General features: G+C 46.4%; 2 protein-coding genes across 11 annotated transcripts in view; one reads left to right on the top strand and one right to left on the bottom strand.

The window, feature by feature from the left end:
- The window catches only part of ADCYAP1R1 (ADCYAP receptor type I), a 138,856-nt gene extending 127,661 nt beyond the window's left edge, over positions 1-11,195 (top strand). For 6 of the 10 annotated variants that reach the window (XM_028750780.2, XM_028750779.2, XM_028750783.2 and 3 more), the window contains one exon: positions 1,210-11,195. In XM_028750780.2, coding sequence (XP_028606613.2) covers positions 1,210-1,419 — 210 coding nt within the window. In that variant the 3' untranslated portion in view covers positions 1,420-11,195. The remainder of the gene's footprint in view (positions 1-1,209) is intronic. The other 4 variants (XM_028750782.2, XM_028750781.2, XM_028750778.2 and 1 more) reach the window with 1 other exon arrangement.
- A 911-nt stretch (positions 11,196-12,106) lies between these two features.
- The window catches only part of LOC114607890 (vasoactive intestinal polypeptide receptor 1-like), a 35,222-nt gene continuing 26,295 nt past the window's right edge, over positions 12,107-21,033 (bottom strand). Inside the window, exons 9-13 of the mRNA XM_028751562.2 lie at positions 19,507-19,579; positions 18,322-18,413; positions 16,063-16,192; positions 14,376-14,417; positions 12,107-12,627 (exon numbers count right to left, since the gene is read on the bottom strand). Coding sequence (XP_028607395.2) covers positions 12,445-12,627; positions 14,376-14,417; positions 16,063-16,192; positions 18,322-18,413; positions 19,507-19,579 — 520 coding nt within the window. The 3' untranslated portion in view covers positions 12,107-12,444. The remainder of the gene's footprint in view (positions 12,628-14,375; positions 14,418-16,062; positions 16,193-18,321; positions 18,414-19,506; positions 19,580-21,033) is intronic.

Genomic DNA, 21,033 nt, shown 5'->3' with positions numbered 1-21,033 from the left:
TGTGCTCTCTGAACACCAGTACAGAAAACCAACGACACACACAGAAGTGAAACTAAACTCCCAATAGTACTCAGAAGGAAGAGATAATACAGACTTCCTTTCTCACGCTCTCTCAGACACTCACATGATGCATTCAATCATAGTACCACTCGCTGGAGCAGCTCGGATAGATAAAAATCCTAACAGTAAGCAACTGGGAGACTGTCTTATCCCTTATCCATTCAGTAGATCACTGTGGCCTGCAGGAGAGCTTTTCTTGTAAAGTCTTAAGATCTCGGAAGCTCATTCCGCAGTAACTCTGAGCAGGGCCTTTAATATGGCTACCCCAGAGCTGTGGAATGACGTTCCTTTCGAGATAACACAGGTGCCCTCTATCTGCACTTTCCAGAAACAATGGAAGGCATGCATGTTCCAAGAGACTAAATGAGGTTATACCACGAGTGTCTAACTTGTTAGAGTTTAAGACTTGCTAGTCACATATATGCTGATTTTGTGTTAAATTATGTTACACGTAAATCGCCTTGAGATGGTGGTTTAGAAGGCAAGTAATAGATCAATGATGACCAAAATTGATTTTAAGAAAATATGGTTGCCCACTGTGAGCATAAGATGCTGGAATTGGTAGTGGCGCCCATCCTGTGGAACACCCTCCCATCAGATGTCAAAGAGATAAACAACTACCTGACATTTAGAAGACCTCTGAGGGCAGCCCTGTTCAGGGAAGTTTTTCATGTGTGACATTTTAATGTATTTTTTAATCTTTGTTGGAAGCTGCCCAGAGTGACTGGGGAGACCCAGCCAGATGGGTGGGGTACAAAATTATTATTATTATTATTATTATTATTATTATTATTATTATTTAACCATCCCATTTCCCCACAAATTTTTGCTTTGAGTTTCCTCTGAGTTTGCTAGTCAATTGAGCCACCTCCACAAATTCCTGTAATTTGATTTGCCAATCTGTTATTTGCAACCTGAAGGTCCCTTGCCTTCAGGGACCCCGTTCGTCCAGGGGCCACCTGCCAGTGGGGGGGGGAGGGCCCAGAGCAAATTATTATTATTATTATTATTATTGAATAGGATCCAGCCACAGAGCTCTTCTTGCATTCTTACCGCTTCTGCGTTTTGTTGAAAGAAAATTAAAAATATAGAAACTTCTGTCAGCATGTTCCCAAGCGGCTAAGTACATTAAAAAATGACCTTTTAAAGTTTCTCCCTAAAGGTGCAGTCAGAAATAAAGAGGAAATGGAGGAGCTGGAAAGTCAACCGGTACTTTGCTGTGGATTTCAAGCATCGCCACCCTTCCCTAGCAAGCAGCGGTGTGAACGGGGGCACGCAATTGTCCATTCTGAGCAAGAGCAGCTCACAGATTCGAATGTCGAGCATAAATGCGGAGAACCTGGCGACATGAGCGCATGAGCCATCTTCCTTCCCCTCCCCAAAGGGGGGGGGGGAGGGGAGAGAGAAAAATCTCCTTTTGGAAACGAAACAACATCAACAACAACAAAAAGGTCATAATTAATTTTGGTGGTGTGGGGTGGTGGTGTCTGTCTCTGTGTTTTGTTTTAAAAGAAAAAAAAAACACCCACCTCCCTTTTATTAAAAAAAAGAGAGAGGGAGAGAAACGAAGTCGTTCTGGAAGCAGGAGACATCATCCCTGAGGGGTGGAAGATAAGGCATTGGAGAGGATTGTAAATATGCAACTGAGATCATCCGGACCAAAAAAAAAAAAGAAGGCATTCAAATCATCCATCATCTCAGCACGCTACAAATAATTCCATTGTCGGCCTGCCATTTTTGGTGATTGTCCTCTGTCCCATTGTGAATTTTGAGTGCCAAGCTGATACCTGTGAATGAACCATGTATATTCATCTCCAATGCATCTCCCTCTGTCTTGGGCTAGTCTCCGCATCCTCTTTCATGACATAGAATGTAGCCTAAATTCTTCAGTGGATGCACGACCAACCTCGATGAGATGATGGTCGCGATGGATCCCACCAGTGGCTGCCCAAGTGTGAGGCATCGAATGAGGTTCTGCAGAACTGCGCCATGTGGACAGCAGCCACTCGATGGTTGGAAAAGCCATGCCAAGCGAAAATGGAGCCAACCGGTGTATTCCGTCCTCCAGGAATGTATTAGAAAGCTTCTGTTATGCTGTGAATTTTCTAAAAGGGTCGTCCAAGATAGAGCTATATTTTTGAGGTTGATGGGGGAGGGGCTTCTTCTTTTTTTAAAAAAAGTGGAAAATATCTATCTATATATCCCCCATGTTAAGTCTACATGAATTCCTTGAAGGTCAATTCCTCCGGACTACATGCAAAACCTTCTCCACTGATACATTTCCACAGAAATAAGGATGTAACTGGTAGTTGTGACCCCCGACGGCACAAGTTGGTTGTGTGCCCCACAAACTGTGGGGCTTTTGCTGCGCCAGGGTTCACATCGAAAGGGCTAGGCAATTTTTGTGGGTTCTACATAGCTAAAACAGGGGGGTCCGTTTGGGTGGGTCGCAGAAGGTCCAAGATCCAGTGCTGTGGCCAAGAAATAATATAGACTTTGGAAGTGGGGAAACTTGTCTTTAGATTGAGGCACTTCCCACGCCCCCCAGGGGAGAGTTTAGTTTGTTTAGGAAATCATTAATGCCTTCAATATAGGTTCGAGTGGGGAATTTCTTCCTCGCTCCCACCTTCTAGTCAGAGCCACAACTGAAACATAGCTACTTCAGCCGAATTAAAACAATGATGTCAATTCTCAGGAGACTTTGTGCATTGCATGAAGGCCTCTGGACTTTTTATCGTTCCTCTGTGGATTGTATGAGCCTGTCTTAGATGTTCCTGATCCTCTCTAATCTTTTAATGTGAGTGTGTGAGCTTGCCTGTGTGTGTACATTAGAGAGGGGGGAAATGTTGCTATTTTGTTAACGAATGCAAGCTGAGGCCAAGAAAGTTGCAACGAAAGGGCTGGTTCTTTCTCCTTTGTTTAAATGAACGGGGTTTTTAAATAATAAAATAAATAGAGTGTTTCAGTGGGGGTGGGGTGGAGAAGAAGAAGTGGACCATAAGGTGGAGCAGGGAGGGATGGGGAATTTGACTCTGCGGATGTTGATGGACTACAATTCCCATTGTTCCCAACCTGCCTGAGGTTGATGGGAGATGGAATCCAACCACATACAGATGATCATCTAGAACAAGGTTGGCCAACTCCCGAGAGACTGTGATACTTTCGAAATTAAAATCTGGGTTCAGGTCTAAGTTGTTGAGCATTCTTTAGGGAGGAGGAAAGCCCCATTTTTAGACTTCCTTAGGAGGGAAGTTCTGGGTTTTTTGGGGGGGGTTAAAGGCAAGGGTCAAAGGGGGGAAAGTCACTCACAATAATATCTCTTTGAATGAAAACAGCCACGGAGAGAAAGCTCCTTCTTCCCTTCCACTGATCAGACAACAATGGAAGGTGGGGCGAGGATGCGGGGCAGGAGTCAGTTTCAACGACACTGAGGAAAGGGAGCCAGAGATCGACCCGTGATCTACCAAAACCTCACAGGGATCTGCCAGTAGATCGCAATCGACCTGTTGGACATCCCTGACCTAGAACATACAGAGGACCATAGGCTCCCCATCCCTGAGCTAGAGCTTGGTCCGTACATGTTGAGTAGCACAATCTGCTCCTTCATCATACATTGGGGAAGGGCCATAGCTTAGTGGTAGAGCATCTGCCTTGAAAGCAGAACATCCCGGGTTCAATACCCAGCATCTCCAGGTAGGGCTGGCAGGGACCCCTTGCCTCAAATCCTGGAGAGTCACTGCCGCACAGTGTAGACAGCCCTGGGCAAGATAGAGCTGGAGCAATGGTCTGACCCAGTTCAAGGCAGCATCCTGTTTTCCTGTGTTCCTAATCTCATGCCATGCATGGACCAGTTTGTCAGCTTCAACACACATTAGCTGCCATCTTGGCTCCAGTGTGCGTGGAAAAGAAGCTCCAGGAGAAATAGCTTTGCATACCTTGTGCATCAGGATATCCAACACAGCCCGCTGGCTAAGCAAGGAACAGCCACAGTGGTGCCCTCTGGGTGATAATGAACTACATTGACCATCATCCTTAGCCATTGGCTGTGCTGGCTGTGCCCACTGGGCATTGTAGTCCAACCATCCTTGAAGGGCACCAGGTTAGCTACTACCTCTGGGCTGGGCCATGTATGGTGGCCCATCAGGTCCTCCACAACCTTGTCCCTCCCTTGTTTGGCCAGGTGGTTTATCAAATCCCATTTGGCTCAGTGGGTCACCAGTTGTGTTGAGAACAATGCATGAGTTCCCTTCGGTATCAGAGAGAGCTGGGCATAAACACTCCTTGTCCCCATGCAGTCTTCTAGTGGCATCAAAGGGGGAAGGGAGGTCCCGATTAGCATTGAGCCCTCTGGGTTTCTGGAAAGAGTAGTCACCTCTTAGGAGCCTTGACTGCAAAGTCTCCTCGCTGCCACCTCCAACCCACCACTACAAATGGGATGGTTGTCACAGGCTGAAAGTTACCTGCTTGCATATCCTTGCATAGCACCCAACAGATTCCTCCAGCTGCCAGCATGGAGGTGGGTTGGACACTACCTCATGGTAATTGTAGCCATCGCATCTTAGCAGAGCAACCATGGGGTGAAACAAAACTGACTGGGATCCAGAAGGGTGTTGCCCCATTTGGCAGGGGGTTGGACTCGATGGCCCTTGTGGTCTCTTCCAACTCTATGATTCTATGATTCTATGACCAGCCCTGGGGGCGAGAGAAGCAAAGGCATCAGGGGCTCTTCCCCTTCCAATGACTGGATTGTGGCCACTGTGTGCAAAAGCTCCTTTCCCTTCTTTCTGGATTTTGTTCGCTCACTTCGTGATGTTGTGTGAAATGTATTTTTTTTCAATATATATCTATAAATCGTTTGTTTGTTTTTTAAAGACATGAGCAAATGGATGTGTCCATTTAGACCAGGGGTCAGCAACCTTTTCCAGCCGTGGGCCGGTCCACCGTCCCTCAGACCATGTGGGGGGGGCTGGACTATATTTTGAAGGGAAAAAAATGAACGAATTCCTATGCCCCACAAATAACCCAGAGATGCATTTCAAATAAAAGGACACATTCTACTCATGTAAAAGCACACTGGTTCCTGGACCGTCCGCGGGACGGATCGAGAAGGTGATTGGGCCAGATCCGACCCCCGGGCCTTAGGTTGCCTACCCCTGATTTAGACTGTATTCACACGACAGTTTATTCTGCTTTCATTGTGTTTCCTTAACTGTTAATTATATTTGAGCTTTCACATGATGTGAAAGCCACTTCCAGGAATATAGAATAAGTTTAATGCTTATTTCCATGTTATTTGCAAATAGATTTTTTTTTCCTGGAAGTAAGTAACAGGGAAATGAGCACCAAAGTCACACTATACTCCACGATATTTCTGAAATTGAAAGCTCATACTGTATGGAAGCTCTTGTGGAATGAAGAAATTAACAGTTAGGGAAACATCAGGAAAATGGAATAGACTGCCATGTGGATGGCGCATTGTGTTCTATTCCTGGAAGCAGCTTTTGAAGCTCAAACGTAATGTGAAAATTAAGTCAGGGAAACCTCATGGAAATGGAATAAAGGCGGCTTCCTATGTTCCTATCTGGATTGGGTTCACGTTCCACCAAGTCACAAAGAAGTTTTAAATCACTGCAAAATTGGCAGTTCATTCTGAACTGTGAATGAAAGCAACAGTTATTTCTTTCAGGTGGATCTCAGATCTGTTCCCAGTTGTGATGGTGCATGGGACCAAAAAACAAAACCCTATAAGTAATAAACACAATTTATATCATCCAGAGCTTCTTGCTCACTATGATGCATGCATAGTGACTTGCCCATTTGCTTCAATAGAGGGGGTAGTTCTGAGAGTCCATCCCTGGTTTTGCACAGATAGATCCGTCCTTTCCACAGACGTAAAACGAGAAGCCCTTGCGTGCAGGAGGTCTGTGCCTGCAACTGAGCTTCTGTGCCAAACAACTGAAATTGCCAAGATTCCAGAACTGGCAACGGAGCAAATTTCAACCGTTCCATAGGATCTCCCAAGATTCAATGGACTGGATGTTTGCCCGTACGCCGCAACCAGTCAATTGCACTGGCATCAAGGGATTATTTTGCTCAGATTCCACAGGGATCGCTGCAGCAAATTGCCAGGGATCCATTGAGAAGAATGGCCAAGGTTTTGAAGGCGTCGATGGAAGCAATAGGCACTCATTGAGTGCCAAAAGAAAATGTTGCCAGGGTCGAATGGCGGTCTGTGTAGCATAGGCACCAGTGGAGAAAAAAGGTTCCAGTTCTATTGGCACCCATGGAGAACGTGGCCCAGATTGTATCTCAGAAAGGCTGCAAAGACCTTGTGGCTGCTTAGGACAACAGGCAGGTAACTGTCTGAAATGTCTGGAATCTTGAAAGGCTCCCTCCTTTAAATGGCAGGCGAGAGGTGGCTGGGTTGCTCAGACCCCTTGTATTTCCAGGCCAGACCACACACACACCCCTGGTCAAACTCAAAGCACAGGTGAAATTTGGCAAAAGGAAGGGGTGATGTTATTGTCACTGCTGGTTCTGAATGTAAGCTGGTTATCTTCTGGTGTTGACTCTTAAGCTGGCAATCTTTCTTATCAACTGAAAGGGAAGGTTTAGGAAGAAATGTCTTCGTCTGCATGTTATGGATATGAATACCATTTAAATTTATTGCCCACCCCTTCACTCTAAGATCCCAGGGTAAGCTGAAACAATTAAAACACAATGTCACCAACATTTGTGAAAAACTTAAATTTGCAAAAAAAATAAGGGCGTCCTAAAAATATGCACCTCGGGTGTCAAAAGTTTGGTGCATCTTCAGCATTCATCAAAATCCTTTTGACACCCGAGACTCATTTTTCTATATCTTTGAATTCAAACTTGCCAGATTTGTTTTTTCCATGCCGGGCCATGAACAAAGGCACTTTCGAAATGATCACTTCTCTCAATTTTGTGTTGCAACCAATGTGCACATGTGCACAATTGGGTGCATATCAGTCAAAAGAGCATGCAAAACTATGATAGTGACAATAGCATACGAAAATGCATTCAGCTAATGGAAAACTGCAATTCATGTAATAGGCTGGAATTTCTATAACTATCTGTACTTGAGGAGAAATGGGTGCATAAAGAAAGTGTTTATGAATTTTCATATTCTGATATGGAAATGGAGCAAGCTGAATTTAAGATTAGAAAAATGAGGAACTGGTAGGAAATCAAATTTACCATCCATCCCTAGGGGTAACTAGAGAAGATAGACAGCTGAAGAGTTGACAGCAGGAGACAAATTCACCCCCAAGCAGCAGTAGTGATGATCTGATTTCCCCTCCAGCCCATGCTGCCCCCATGATTGAAGGTGCCCTAAAGAATATCCCCTCCAGTAGGCCTTTTCCACCAGTGGCGTGCCTGAGTGGATGTACTTGCTGGCAGAAGTGGGTCACAGCCATTCGGATACTCTGAGCTGCACTGGGTGGCTGGATCTAGCCACCAGTGAAATTCCCCACGATGTCTGAGTGTGACGCTATGTTGGTGGCATTGTGGGAAATTTAAACCCAGCTGACTGGTGTTGCTCAGAGGGTCAGGCTGGAGGCACCAATGCTTATGAATACCAGTTGCTGGGAGCCACAGGAGACAAGAGAGGGCTCTTGTGCTTGAATCCTGCTTGCGGGTTTCCCATAGGCACCTGGCTAGCCACTGTGAGAACAAGATGCTGGGTTAGATGGACCTTTGGCCTGATCTAGCAGGCTCTTTGGGACGCGGGTGGCGCTGTGGGTTAAACCACAGAGCCTAGGAATTGCCGATCAGAAGGTCGGCGGTTCGAATCCCACGACGGGGTGAGCTCCCGTTGCTTGGTCCCTGCTCCTGCCAACCTAGCAGTTCGAAAGCATGTCAAAGTGCAAGTAGATAAATAGGTACCACTCTGGCGGGAAGGTAAACGGTGTTTCCGTGCGCTGCTCTGGTTTGCCAGAAGCAGCTTAGTCATGCTGGCCACATGACCCGGAAGCTGTACGCCGGCTCCCTCGGCCAATAAAGTGAGATGAGCACCGCAACCCCAGAGTCGGCTACAACTGGGCCTAATGGTCAGGGGTCTCTTTACCTTTACCCTTTAGCAGGCTCTTCTTGTGTTCTTAAAATACTGTAGAAACAGGGGAGGCATATCCGTGAAGCACCATCTCTGGTTACTGGAGCCCAGCAGCTGCCTAGGGATACTTGTGGTGGACCTTAGCCCTGCCTGTGACAAGGGGCTACTGCTTGGCAAGTCTGGTCTGTCTCCTTCATAGGAGGAGCTAATGGGGGAACCTACACATCCATCCAGTGTGGTGTAGTGGTTAAGAGCAGTAGACTTGTAATCTGGTGAACTGGGTTCACTTCCCCACTTCTCCACATGCAGCTGCTGGGTGACCTTGGGCTAGTCACACTTCTTTGAAGTCTCTCAGCCCCACTCACCTCACAGAGTGTTTGTTGTGGGGGAGGAAGGGGAAGGAGATTGTTAGCCGCTTTGAGACTCCTTTGGGTAGTGATAAAGCAGGATATCAAATCCAAACTCTTCTTCATTATCCTCTCTAGCTTTCTCAGTTGTTGGAGGGAGTCCTACTGGATTCCAAACATCTGTGTCAACAGCAGCAGTAACTAGTAGCCAGGCTGGCAGGAGGACATTGTCAAGACTCCTTCGGCATCACCAGAGCAAATTGCCAAAACAAAACCCCCACCAGCACCAAACAGGCAAAACTCCTTTGATGCCCCAGTGGAGAACGTTCTTGAGTGTCAAGCTGAACTACGCCAAGGAAGGAACTGCCTCCAGGGAAGTCCATTTGTTTAGCTTGGGTTTTGAAGGGGAAAGATGAAATGCAAGGCCTTGTCCTGAATGATGCCCATTAGCCACAGGAACTCCAGGGATGGGAAGTCAGGCAAGCCCATGCCCTGCTAACCTCTCCCATTGCACAGGTCTTCCACCGCTTGTGATGGTGGAGCAGTTCAGTTGAATGAAAGGACAGGAGAGGTTGCCATTGCCACTCTTCCCAGTGCGTCCCTGACCCAGTCAAATTTGGCAGAATGTCTCCTATGACCTCAATGAAATTGTCACCCCAATTTTTGCAGCCAGACAGGAGGACCACAGCAGTGTGCTGGCAGTTCCAGATCAGCATCAAGAGTGACCAAATAGTCAATAAATTGGAAGACACAATGTGTTTTGGAGATTGGGGGATGGGGTTTTGCATACTGAAGCAGGATGGATTCTTAGTGGTTGAGGTCACCCTACCCCAATGTCAGACGCAGGTGGCGCTGTGGGTTAAACCACAGAGCCTAGGACTTGCCAATCAGAAGGTCAGCAGTTCGAATCCCCACGACAGGGTGAGCTCCCGTTGCTCGGTCCCTGCTCCTGCCAACCTAGCAGTTCGAAAGCACGTCAAAGTGCAAGTAGATAAATAGGTACCACTCCGGCGGGAAGGTAAACAGCGTTTTCGTGCGCTGCTCTGGTTCGCCAGAAGCGGCTTAGTCATGCTGGCCACATGACCCGGAAGCTGTATGCCAGCTCTCTCGGCCAATAAAGCGAGATGAGCACCGCAACCCCAGAGTTGGCCACGACTGGACCTAATGGCCCTTTACCTTTTGACCCCTTTTACTTCTCTCCCCCTCCCCATATTAATGAATGGGTGGCCCTATTAACAAAATAAAAATGTTAGATCAATTTTAGAAGATGCTTAAGCTCAGGCTTTGCTGAATCTCCGAAGGAAAGAGAATTTCTGGGAAACCACCATCTGTTTTGATGGTATTGCATACATGATAAATAATAATGCTAAAGTCCAGAGCTGAGAGGGTTTCTGGTGAGAAGTCACTGGGAGATGAGAGTGCCAGCTGGGAGGCACTTTTAGAAGCAAGGGATAGAGAAAAGTGCAGCTTCTGCATAGGGGTGACTTAGTCTCAAGAAAGAGGTCTTTGCAAGAAGGCTTCCTCTGAGACCTGGTACGCACATAATGCTAAGACATGGTTGGTTTAAGTCAGGGTTTGCTTAACAAACCATGAGTTTGCCAAGAGTTGTGAAACAGACAACCCAACAAACCGTGGCTCGTTTCTCCTGTTTTCCAGCTGCTGTTGCCTCACCTTTGCACTCTGAAGAGTATCTGGTTCCAAAACATGGTTAAGGACTGGTGCTGGGTTCTAACATAAGGCCAAGCAATAGTTTAAAACAAACCAGGGTTGTTAGACAACAGCAAACCATAGCCTCAGATTGTGTTTTGTTGGCAGGAAACAAATAATAGTGAAGCAACTGGGCAGGAATCACACATAACACTAATAACTCATTGTTTAATTAACCATGCTTGAGTGATCTATGTGTGAGCCAGGCCAATGTCTGCTTTCATAGATGGTGTACAGACAGGATCATCCAAGATCCTTGGTGTCTCGGGATTCCTCCTTTGATGTTGAAGCATCCAGAACCTAGGGATTGACAATAATGGATCACTAAACTAGGGTTCTCAACATTTCCTGTTTAATAGAAAATGTGGAAAATTCAGTTTCTAGTGCCATCCATCTAATGCCTTTCACCAGTGCCAAAAGTTCTTCAAGAACTGGTTCTCTATGTGTATATTAAATTCCTCCCCTGTGCTACAAGCCCCCACTTCCTACAATGGTGTCCTTAAAGAGCTGGCTCGTTTTGTGACCCTGTGCACACTTGCTTGAGGGTAAGCCTCACCTGTTTCTTCTGAAGTGCTCAGGATTGCGCCCTCTGATACGTTTGGGATTCGCATGAACCATTTTTGGGGAGCTGATGCTGAAGGTGTACCCAGAGCCAAGAGTAATGCCAGCAATGTGATTGTTTCTAATGGGGCCTCTGCTCAAGCGTTCTCCTTATGCTGAATGTAAAAAAATAATAATATCAATACTTTTAAAAATGAACATGGCGAATGGGCGGGCAGGGCACTGTTTGAGGTGACCGTTTCCCTTTGTAAACCTTCGGAGCAGTAGAAACCCGGAGGCAGAACTGCTTTTCGAGGCGATGTAAATAAAGAAGATCTTGTTCGCATTTCAACAGTGCTATGCCCCGCCCCCTGCCCCCACTGTGAGATATATTTTGGAGTTTGAGAATATATGTTATTAAAAGCAAGATGTAATAATAACAATAAAAGATTTGTTGTGACTTGTTTCTGGGTTGTTGTTGTTGTTTTCCAAAAAAAATTATTGGTTTCTCCGAAAAAGAATTCAAACAAACAAATGAACAAATGAACAAACAAACATAAATCTCCACTATATTTAAACCAAAGTTAGTAACATTGTTAAGTGACTTCCTCGTATCCCCCAGTTGTATTTCAATGTATATCATTTTATAACGGTTTTCCAAAACCAATATTTTTATAAAGTTAACTTATTCACTTAACATCTTTCTTTCTTTTCAATTCAGCATTACAACATATTAATTCATCACATTACATATTAAAATCCTCAGCCTATCTGGTATTTACAAGCTTTTCCAATTAAATTAACTAAACATATTTAACTAAATAGTCTTTAAATTTCATTCATTCTTCCTGATAATCCTCCTCCTTCTGGTCGCTGATTCTTCCAGTCAGGTCGGCTAGCTCCGAAAAATCCATCATCTTCATCTGCCATGCTTCTGGGTTTTTTATTTAAAGCAACACACACACAAACACATGGCCAGACTGCATTTCCGATATCAGCATATTTATTTGATACTCGGGGGTTGTGCCCCTGCTTGTTCTGCTTGCCATTTCCCCTACTTTCCCCTTCCCCTAGAGCTTCCCCTTCCCATCCCGTGGAAACAACGTAGCTTGCTTTTCACCTCCCTAACGGGATTTCTGGAGCCACTTCTCTTTTCTGCTCTGTAGCCCCACTTCACCCCTGTCTTCACCTCCAACCTCAAATCCACCCTCATCCTTTTGTGGAAGCACACAGACCACCCCTTTGGGAATCTCCTACCCCTTCCTCCTCTTACACATTGCTGCTAAGCACCCTTTTCACCTTCTGGAGAATTATGAAAACATCTTCTCTTATTCTGCATGTACTTGCGGGTCCCTGTTTTCATCTTCACCCACATCCCCATGAATTAGTCATGGAGTTCCCTGTCACTTTCCTAACTGCAAAACATCCATTTTTATTTTTATTTTAGTGGCTTTGTTGTACTCGGACAACAGAGAGCCCTTCAATATACTTTAATTGCACATACCCTCCTGCAAACGATGGGTGGTCTGAGGTACCCACATCACAACAGCCAACCAACCTGACCCTGACTTAGCAATTTCTGTCTGAAGGCTTGTAGGTCCCATAGGGCACTTGTAGGGTGGACGTCTTCTGATACAGCTGCCACTTCTGCTGGAACAAGGGGGCTGAGTCCCTCCCCCAAAACCCTGGAGGTCATGAAAGCGAGGAACATCTTCAGACGGAGGACAGGCCATTCTGACAGGTGCCCCTCTTGGGACTGATTCTGTCCAGCATAGATAACTGTGTGACGTAATTAACGGGGCTGTTGTCTCTGGAGAGGCTCCGATGCACCCGGGCAAAGCTGAGGTAATGTCGGTAGTGCCACTTCCGGAGGCATTTCTTGAACTCGGCCTGGACCTAAGATGGAGGAAGCAAGAGCAGGAAAGGAAATGGAGGCTTATAGCTGGGACAGAGTCAAAACACAGCCCCTAACGTCTGACCCTCGAAGTGTCCCTATTTTCAAGGGACATCCCTGATTTAGAGACGCCATCTTGGTTTCTGATTTGATCCTGGAATGTCCCACTTTTCCTAAGGATGTCCCTACTTAAGCTGCATTTTAAACTGTACTCTAACTTATATTTTAATCAACTGTTTGGTTTTTTTCATTTTGTTTTGTTTTAATGTTTTTACTCTATTTATATTCGGTCTTAGCCACCCTGAGCCCGGTCTTGGCCGGGGAGGGCGGGGTATAAATAAAAGTTGTTGTTGTTGTTGTTGTTGTTTGTTGTTGTTATCATCATCATCATCATTATCATCGTTATCATTATTATCATTATTTTCATTGGAGAAATGTTGGAGAATATGGAGTTATCCAACTTGCACTTTGACGTGCTTTCAAACTGCTAGGTTGGCAGGAGCTGAGCCCGAGCAACGGGAGATTCACAACGGGGATTCGAACCGCCGACCTACTGATCGGCAAGCCCTAGGCTCTGTGGTTTCAACCACAGTGCCACCCACGTCCCTCATTACCACTTAACTTCCAATTCACCTCATTGTGCTTTTTATACCTTACTAGTCTACTTCATTTTTATTATTCTTTTCAGTTAATTATCTTCAAGATTCAATCTAAATCTGTCAAGAGATTTGTGCTATTACAGTACTTTTTAAGATATTCTTTGAACATTGTCCAATCTTTACTAAATTTCTGGTTAGAATCTCCTCTTATTCTCCCAGTCATCCTTTGCAAGTTCTGAATATTGCCAATCGTTTTTTGTGGGGATTACATCACCTTTCCAGTTTTTTTGCTATTAAAATCCTCGCCGTTCTGGTTGCATACATAAAGAGGGTTCTGTTCTATCTTATTTGATTTATTTGTTTACTTATTCCATGTGTTGGCCACTTTCTGAGCAAGGTAACTTAAAGTGACTTACAATACACAAACAAACACATGCATTAAAACCAGCATTAAAGAAAATAAATAAAAACCTAAACCCTATCTTTATTTCTAAAAACCTGAGTTAAAGCATCCCAACCACTCAAGAAGGCAGTTAAGAGCCAAAGGTCTGGGGGTGGGGTGAGAGAAACATGCAGGCGCCTGGCACCTAAAGCTAGGTAATGACAGTGCCAGGTAAGTCTCTCCAGGAAGAGCATGTGCCAAGCAAGGAGTCACCACTGAAAAGGCCCTGTTCTCGTGTTACCACTCTCTGGACCTTCTGAACAGGGGGCACATGGAGAAGGGCCTCAGGTGATGATTGCAAGGTCTGGTACATTCACTGGGGGGGGGGGAGATGGTCCTTCAGGTACTGGGCAGTGGCGGAGCTAGCTGCTTGGGTACCCAGAGTGGTGCACATGCCATGCACCTGGGGGTGGGAACGATCCACCCAAGGGGTGGGGCAATCTGCCCATGGGGGCGATCGGCGCAGTCATGTGATCCTCCTGGCAGGGATCTAATTGCAGCGCAGTCACGTGATTCCCCCCTGCAGGTGTCTGATCGCAGCACAGCGGCATGATCTGCCTAGTGTGATTTTGTCACACACACCCTCTGGGATGACAACTGGGGCAAACAGCCCCCACCACACACCCCTTCCTACGCCCCTGGTACTGGGGTCCTGAGCTGTGTAAGACTTTATAGGTCAAAAACCCAGCACTTTCTCATTTCCACTTACCTCTCCGTTTAAGAAACAGTACAGGAGAGCGACAACAAAGCCCTTTGAAAGAGAAGGAGAGAGAAGAAAAAGAAGAAGAGTTTGGATTTGATATCCTGCTTTATCAATACCCGAAGGAGTCTCAAAGCGGCTAACATTCTCCTTTCCCTTCCTTCCCCACAACAAACACTCTGTGAGGTGAGTGAGGCTGAGAGACTTCAGAGAAGTGTGACTAGCCCAAGGTCACCCAGCAGCTGCATGTGGAGGAGCGAGGAAGCGGTTCACCAGATTACAAGTCTACCACTCTTAACCACTACACCACACTGAGAGAAGAGAATTGTGGGAGAAGCACACTCCTACTAAACAAATGTGGCTTGATACGAAAGTGGGCAAGGCACCTGTGCACAAGGACTGTTGTTTTCTTGCCCCTGCTTGTCACCTTTCTAGACACATCTGGTTGGTCTATGTCAGAAAAGAGGATGCTGGACTAAGTGAACTTTGGTCTGATCCAGCTGGGCTCTTCTTGGCTACACACAAACACATACTGAAAGAGGGAAATGCTCCCATTTTGAGCCAGAAAGTGGAAAGCATCAGTAAATGTTTATTTCTCTAGGAGCTTCCTTTTTGATAGCTTCCAACAGGAGCAAGCCTCTCCGGCTTCCAGTTCTCAGAAGCGTAGGAATTTGTCTTATACTGAGCCAGATCATTGGTCCAGCCAATTGTAGGTCCAGCTGTCTGGCATAATCTTCCTGGGATTGCAGGCAGGGGACATTCCCAGCCCTGCCTAGAGATATTTGTGTCAGGAGCTCATCCTACACTTGAGTAGGACCCTGGTAGAGACACATGCCCAACTGGTCAATCGTTTGGGAGCTTCGAAAGCTTTCTTCTGCCCGAACATCACAGCGACCGATGCCAACAGACATCAGCACACTTAGGGATCCGCAGAGTCTTTGCAGCTTGCGTAACAGACCTCATCAATTCAGCATTTGGGCTAATCTACTTTATTTACATATAAACACACATGGAGCACTGCATCATGGCTCCCTCTCTCTCTAGCATCAGAGAGCAAAGAGGAAAAGAACAACGGACAATAGTCCCACTTCACAGAACACAGTAACACAAACATCCTGTCTCCGTCACTTCCCACTCTGTGGAGTCAAAACAAAGTCATGTGATAGACAAAAATCCCATGACTGCAATCACGGAGCAGGAATTCTAACAATTTGGAGCTTTAACTTTCTGCATGGACGGCAGATGCTCTCCCATTGCGCTGCAGACTTCCTGTATACCAGACATCCCCGGGGGATCCTTATCCACAACCCTGGTCATTCCTCCCCAGGGAAAGCTCAACAACTATGGGCAATCCTCCCCTTCCACACACACACCCCACGCACGCTCTTCCTCCCGTCATTGACAATGAGTAGATCACTGCCAGATTTATTTATACTGGGCATAGATCACAGTCTCTTGAGAGTGGGATGTGCCTACTGTATACTGTAGGAACACTGGGAGCTGTCTTATACCATCAGATAATTGGCTCATCTTGCTCAGTATTGTCCACGCTGATGGGCAGCATCTCTTCAGAGGTCCAGGGACAGAGTCTTATTCCAGCCCAACCTGGGGATGCTATTGGGTATTGAACCTGCGATCTTCTGCAGGCAACGGTGGGTGCTCTACCACTGAGCTACTGCCCTTCCCCAACTCTTACCTGAAAGGAACCCAAGCCTAGCTCAATGTACAGCCTGGCGACAATCCCAATGCTCTCTGGAAAGAAGGCAAAGATGATGTAGTGAGCCCCAAAGAGAGGGATGAGCAGCAACGTTGATTTTGCTAGTCTCCTGAAAGAGAGAATGTGGATGGGATATAAGTTCACAAAAGGCCACGCAGGTGTTTCCTGTGAAATGACGGGGGGGGGGCAGCCAGGGATGACTCAGGTGGAAGTTTGCTGACAGGATTCTGCAGGGGAATACAAAGTTTCTCAGGCAGGGAAGGTGCTTCCAATGTGGAAAAGACTTCCACAGAACACTGGGGAGGTAGTGGTGGATTAAAAAATGATGGCAGGGGTTCTCATTCATGGGGAAGGTATGCGTAGCTTGTGGATCAGAGTGTCACCTTCCACTGAGGTGGCAGAACAGAAAATACACCAGAAGAGTCTTTCTGCTTCTGGTGCACTGCTCCTGAATGTGGTTTCCACACAACCCCTGTGTGTCAGGAATGAGCCAGCTCCAAGCGAAGGTTTGCAGCCAACTGCAGAGAGCAGCCAGGAACAGGGAGGCTTTGATGTTAGTCAGGCAGGGGAGAGCCGGCAGCTGCAGACTCCGACTCTTCCTGACCTTGACGGGCCAGCTGATAAGGCAGTAGTGAAGAGCAGGCTAGAACGCAGCCAAAGCTCTCCAGAAGCTCAAATAGGTGCGAATAGACACACAGAGAGTCTCTCTGAAAAGGAAGAGGAGGGAGATGATCCAATAAATCTGAGGAGTCGGCGAATGGGAGGGCTGTTAGGAAGCAAAACAAGAGATGTAAGGTGTGAAAGTTCAATATATTCTGTAGAGACCGGAAGCAGTCTTCAGAAGGGCCATTTGAGTGATGATGCTGGCAGCTGTGTTACAGCTGTCCAGAGCTATCTGTTTGTTTTCGCAATAAATCCTCCTTTTTAATTACCTACGCTTACTGGGTTACCAACCTGGGAACCTGGACTCCTGACACTGTGTCAGGCTTCAGGGGATTGGCTTTCTCCCCCATGGCAGTAGATAAGCAGAACAAAGTAAAAGGAGTTTTCTTATAAACGTTAATAATCACAGCGAGAGAACAAAGAACACATCTCCTAAAATGGTGGTGCTCCCAATTAAGGATTTCACCCTCTTCTGTCCCTATTAAACTTTGTCACTCCTATGTCTTGTAATCTGAGTTTGTACCCTCTGTGCTTTCTGTTCTGCCACTTTCTGAACTCTCTGAGACTTTGGAGAAGGGGGGGTGAATGCTGTCCAGAGACTGTGAATCTTTAACCCTCTCTTTTCCTGTGTTTCTTCTCCTAGCTCAGGGGTCAGCAACATGCGGCCCACAAAGTCCATTTTACCGGCCCACGAACCGCCCGCAAACCGAGCCACCCGCTCGGCAAGTCCCCCGTGCACTGCGCTAAACCAGCGCAGCGTGGCATGGGTACTCGCCGAGTGGCACCAGAAATGGCAGCTGTGCATGTGCAGATACCAGAAATCGCATCTGCGCATGACCAGACGCTGAAAATTGCTTCTGCGCAGGCGCAATTTTTGGCATGCACAGAAGTGATTTCCGGCACCGCGGACATGCGCAGATGCAATTTCCGGCATCGCGCTGTGCCAGTCTGGCCCACAGACAATTTCCGTGGGAGTGATCCGGCCCATGGCCAGTAAATCTTGCCAAGACCTGTCCTAGCTGTTCCCCATTCAATATTTCCCAACTTCTGCCTTCTGAACTATGTCCCTCTGCAAACCACTATACCCAATCTATTGTGTCCTCCTACTCCTGGGAAGATTCAGGATCCGAATCAGGAGCAGGGGGAGACTCCCACTATTCCTACTCAGCACGGTCTCTGACACTTACGCATTTTAACTCAGCAGCAAGCCCTGTTGGTATTCAAGGTTCAGGTCTGGTGGTGGTAGAGAGCTGCTCTTGGTGTCCCACCCATGCACAGAGTGGTACAGGGACAACTCAACCTTCCTCCTGCTTCATGAATCTGCCCAACTACCACATAAGCCACAACTTTGGCAGAAATCTGCTTACAGTGTACAGCAGGGACAGAGAAGCTGTGGCCTTCCAGATGCTGTTAGATTGCAATGTCCACCATCCCTGATCTTTGGCCATGTGTTGGCTAATAGGAGCTGAAGCTCATCAGCATCTGGAGGTCCACAGATTGCTCACCCCTGGTGTATGCTGTACAATCGGGGTCTAACCTCTCCGGCTCGTGAGGGTGAAAGATTTGGCCACTTACACAAAATGCCTTGTATGCCTTCCTCCAGTCTTTGAAGATTTCAATTTCTGCACCAAAATCCGGATGACGTTGAGAAAGATAGCAAAGTTCATCTAGAGTGACAAGAGGGAATCTCAGCATCCACCAAAGCTTAGTGAATACATTTCCAGGTCACATTACTTTATCCAAATGAGAGAAACAAGTGTAAGATACAGCCCTTCATCACTATTAAATCTAAAACAAGAGGGTAGATTTGGAGAAGATTTCTGATGGCAAGAAGACAACCAAGTACCTAGAGGGGTGGTAGTCAGCTTTCTTCCACTCAAGGTCTTCAGGCAGAAGCTGGAAAACCAGTAATTGGGGTTGGTTTTTCTCTAGATCTCCTTTACCGAACAGTTCATGTGGGATAGATGACCGACAGGTAAAGGTAAAGGGACCCCTGATCATTAGGTCCAGTCGTGACCAACTGACTCTGGGGTTGCGGAGCTTATCTTGCTTTATTGGCCGAGGGAGCTGGTGTACAGCTTCTGGGTCATGTGGCCAACATGACTAAGCCGCTTCTGGTGAACCAGAGCAGCGCATGGAAACGCCGTTTACCTTCCCGCCGGAGCGGTACCTATTTATCTACTTGCACTCTGATGTGCTTTCGAACTGCTAGGTTGGCAGGAGCAGGGACTGAGCAACGAGAGCTCACCCTGTTGCGGGGATTTGAACCTCCAACCTTCTGATCAGCAAGTCCTAGGCTCTGTGGTTTAACCCACAGCACCACCCCTTTAGATGACCGACAAGTCCCCTGCAAACTTGCAAGGCCTTGATTTAGTAACACAGATGGTTCTGTTGCAAGGGGTTGTCAAGGACATTCTGCATGAATGTGGAATCTAGGTTTTCTGTGGTTCAGAGCTGTGTACCCAAACATCTGGCTAAGCAACCATAATCTGTACATTCAGCCAAAAAACAACCATCTCCATCCATGGTAATCAGGGAGCTGTGTACTTCCTCAGCCAAATCAAACAGACAAAAATTGGGGGAATTCCTCACCCTGACTGAGCAATATCCCACTTCATAGAGAAGGAGGGGGGCCTTAGGTTCTTAATATCTCAAAGGGTGCAAGGGCAGCACACAGCCCAGTGGACCCCCCAATGACTGACGACAATTGCTGGGCTTTCTGTTTTTCAAAGCATTCATTTGATCAAAAGGAAAACTCACTATGACGGTTAAAAGGATGGGTCCTTTGATGATCCAGAGGACTGCAAAGCTCTCCTCATCATCATCCCAGCATCTAAAAGAGCCAACAAAAAAGAAACAAATTGTGTCTATTACCTTGAAAGAAGAGACTTCCTCCACCTCCTCGGCCATTTGATGACTGTCGTGCTTTGTACAGTGGTACTTTGGTTCTCAAACGCCTTGGTGTTCCAGTTTGTGAACTTTTTTCGGAAGCCAAACATGTTCCATTTTGAGTGCCACGCTTCCGTTTCAAGTTGCATTGGCAGCTAAAAAAGCCAATGCAATTCTGGGCTGCATCAATAGGAGTATAGCATCTAGATCAAGGGAAGTAATAGTGCCACTGTATTCTGCTCTGGTCAGACCTCACCTGGAGTACTGTGTCCAGTTCTGGGCACCACAGTTCAAGAAGGACACTGACAAACTGGAACGTGTCCAGAGGAGGGCAACCAAAATGGTCAAAGGCCTGGAAACGATGCCTTATGAGGAACAGCTAAGGGAGCTGGGCATGTTTAGCCTGGAGAAGAGGAGGTTAAGGGGTGATATGATAGCCATGTTCCCATATATAAAAGGATGTCACATAGAGGAGGGAGAAAGGTTGTTTTCTGCTGCTCCAGAGAAGCGGACACGGAGCAATGGATCCAAACTACAAGAAAGAAGATTCCACCTAAACATTAGGAAGAACTTCCTGACAGTAAGAGCTGTTCGACAGTGGAATTTGCTGCCAAGGAGTGTGGTGGCGTCTCCTTCTTTAGAGGTCTTTAAGCAGAGGCTTGACAACCATATGTCAGGAGTGCTCTGATGGTGTTTCCTGCTTGGCAGGGGGTTGGACTCGATGGCCCTTGTGGTCTATTCCAACTCTATGATTCTATGATTCTCAGTGTTACGCTGAGGCCTGTCTGTTTTTGCTATTTATTTTGCGTTTTTGTTATTGCGGCTCTTTCGTTTCGTTTTTGTGACTGTGCGGAACCCAGTTCAGCTACCAATTGATTGATGGTGTGACTGCAGTACATTGTTTATTGCTTTCATTTTATGAATCAACAGTCTCATTAGATAGTAAAATTCATGTTAAATTGCTGTTTTAGGGGTTGCTTTTAAAAGTCTCGAACGGGTTAATCCCTCTTGCATTACTTCCTATGGGAAATCACACCTTGGTTTTGGAACGCTTTGGTTTTGGAATGGACTTCCAGAACAGATTTAGTTTGAGAAGGTACCAATATATACCAATGTAAAAACCCTTCCTTCTTGTCTCGGCTATCAGTCACTCTTAATATTTCTGCTTCCTTTAACACAAGAATCAGTACCAGAGAGAGGTAAGAGATTTAGATGACCAACTGTCTGGGATGTAAAACTGAAATCAAGTACAACATTCCTACAGTGGACATATTAGGGGATGTTTTGTACCACTCAGGAGAAGACTTCCTGTTTCCTCCTGAGCTGGGACAGACTTCCATTGCATGTAGCTTGAAGAGGGTGTAGTCTGTTGTACTAGCCTGGAGGAGCACATGGCCT

Source organism: Podarcis muralis, chromosome 12 (genome assembly GCF_964188315.1).
Source record: "Podarcis muralis chromosome 12, rPodMur119.hap1.1, whole genome shotgun sequence".
NCBI classification, from domain to species: domain Eukaryota; kingdom Metazoa; phylum Chordata; class Lepidosauria; order Squamata; family Lacertidae; genus Podarcis; species Podarcis muralis.
This window is presented reverse-complemented; position numbering and strand designations above follow the sequence as displayed.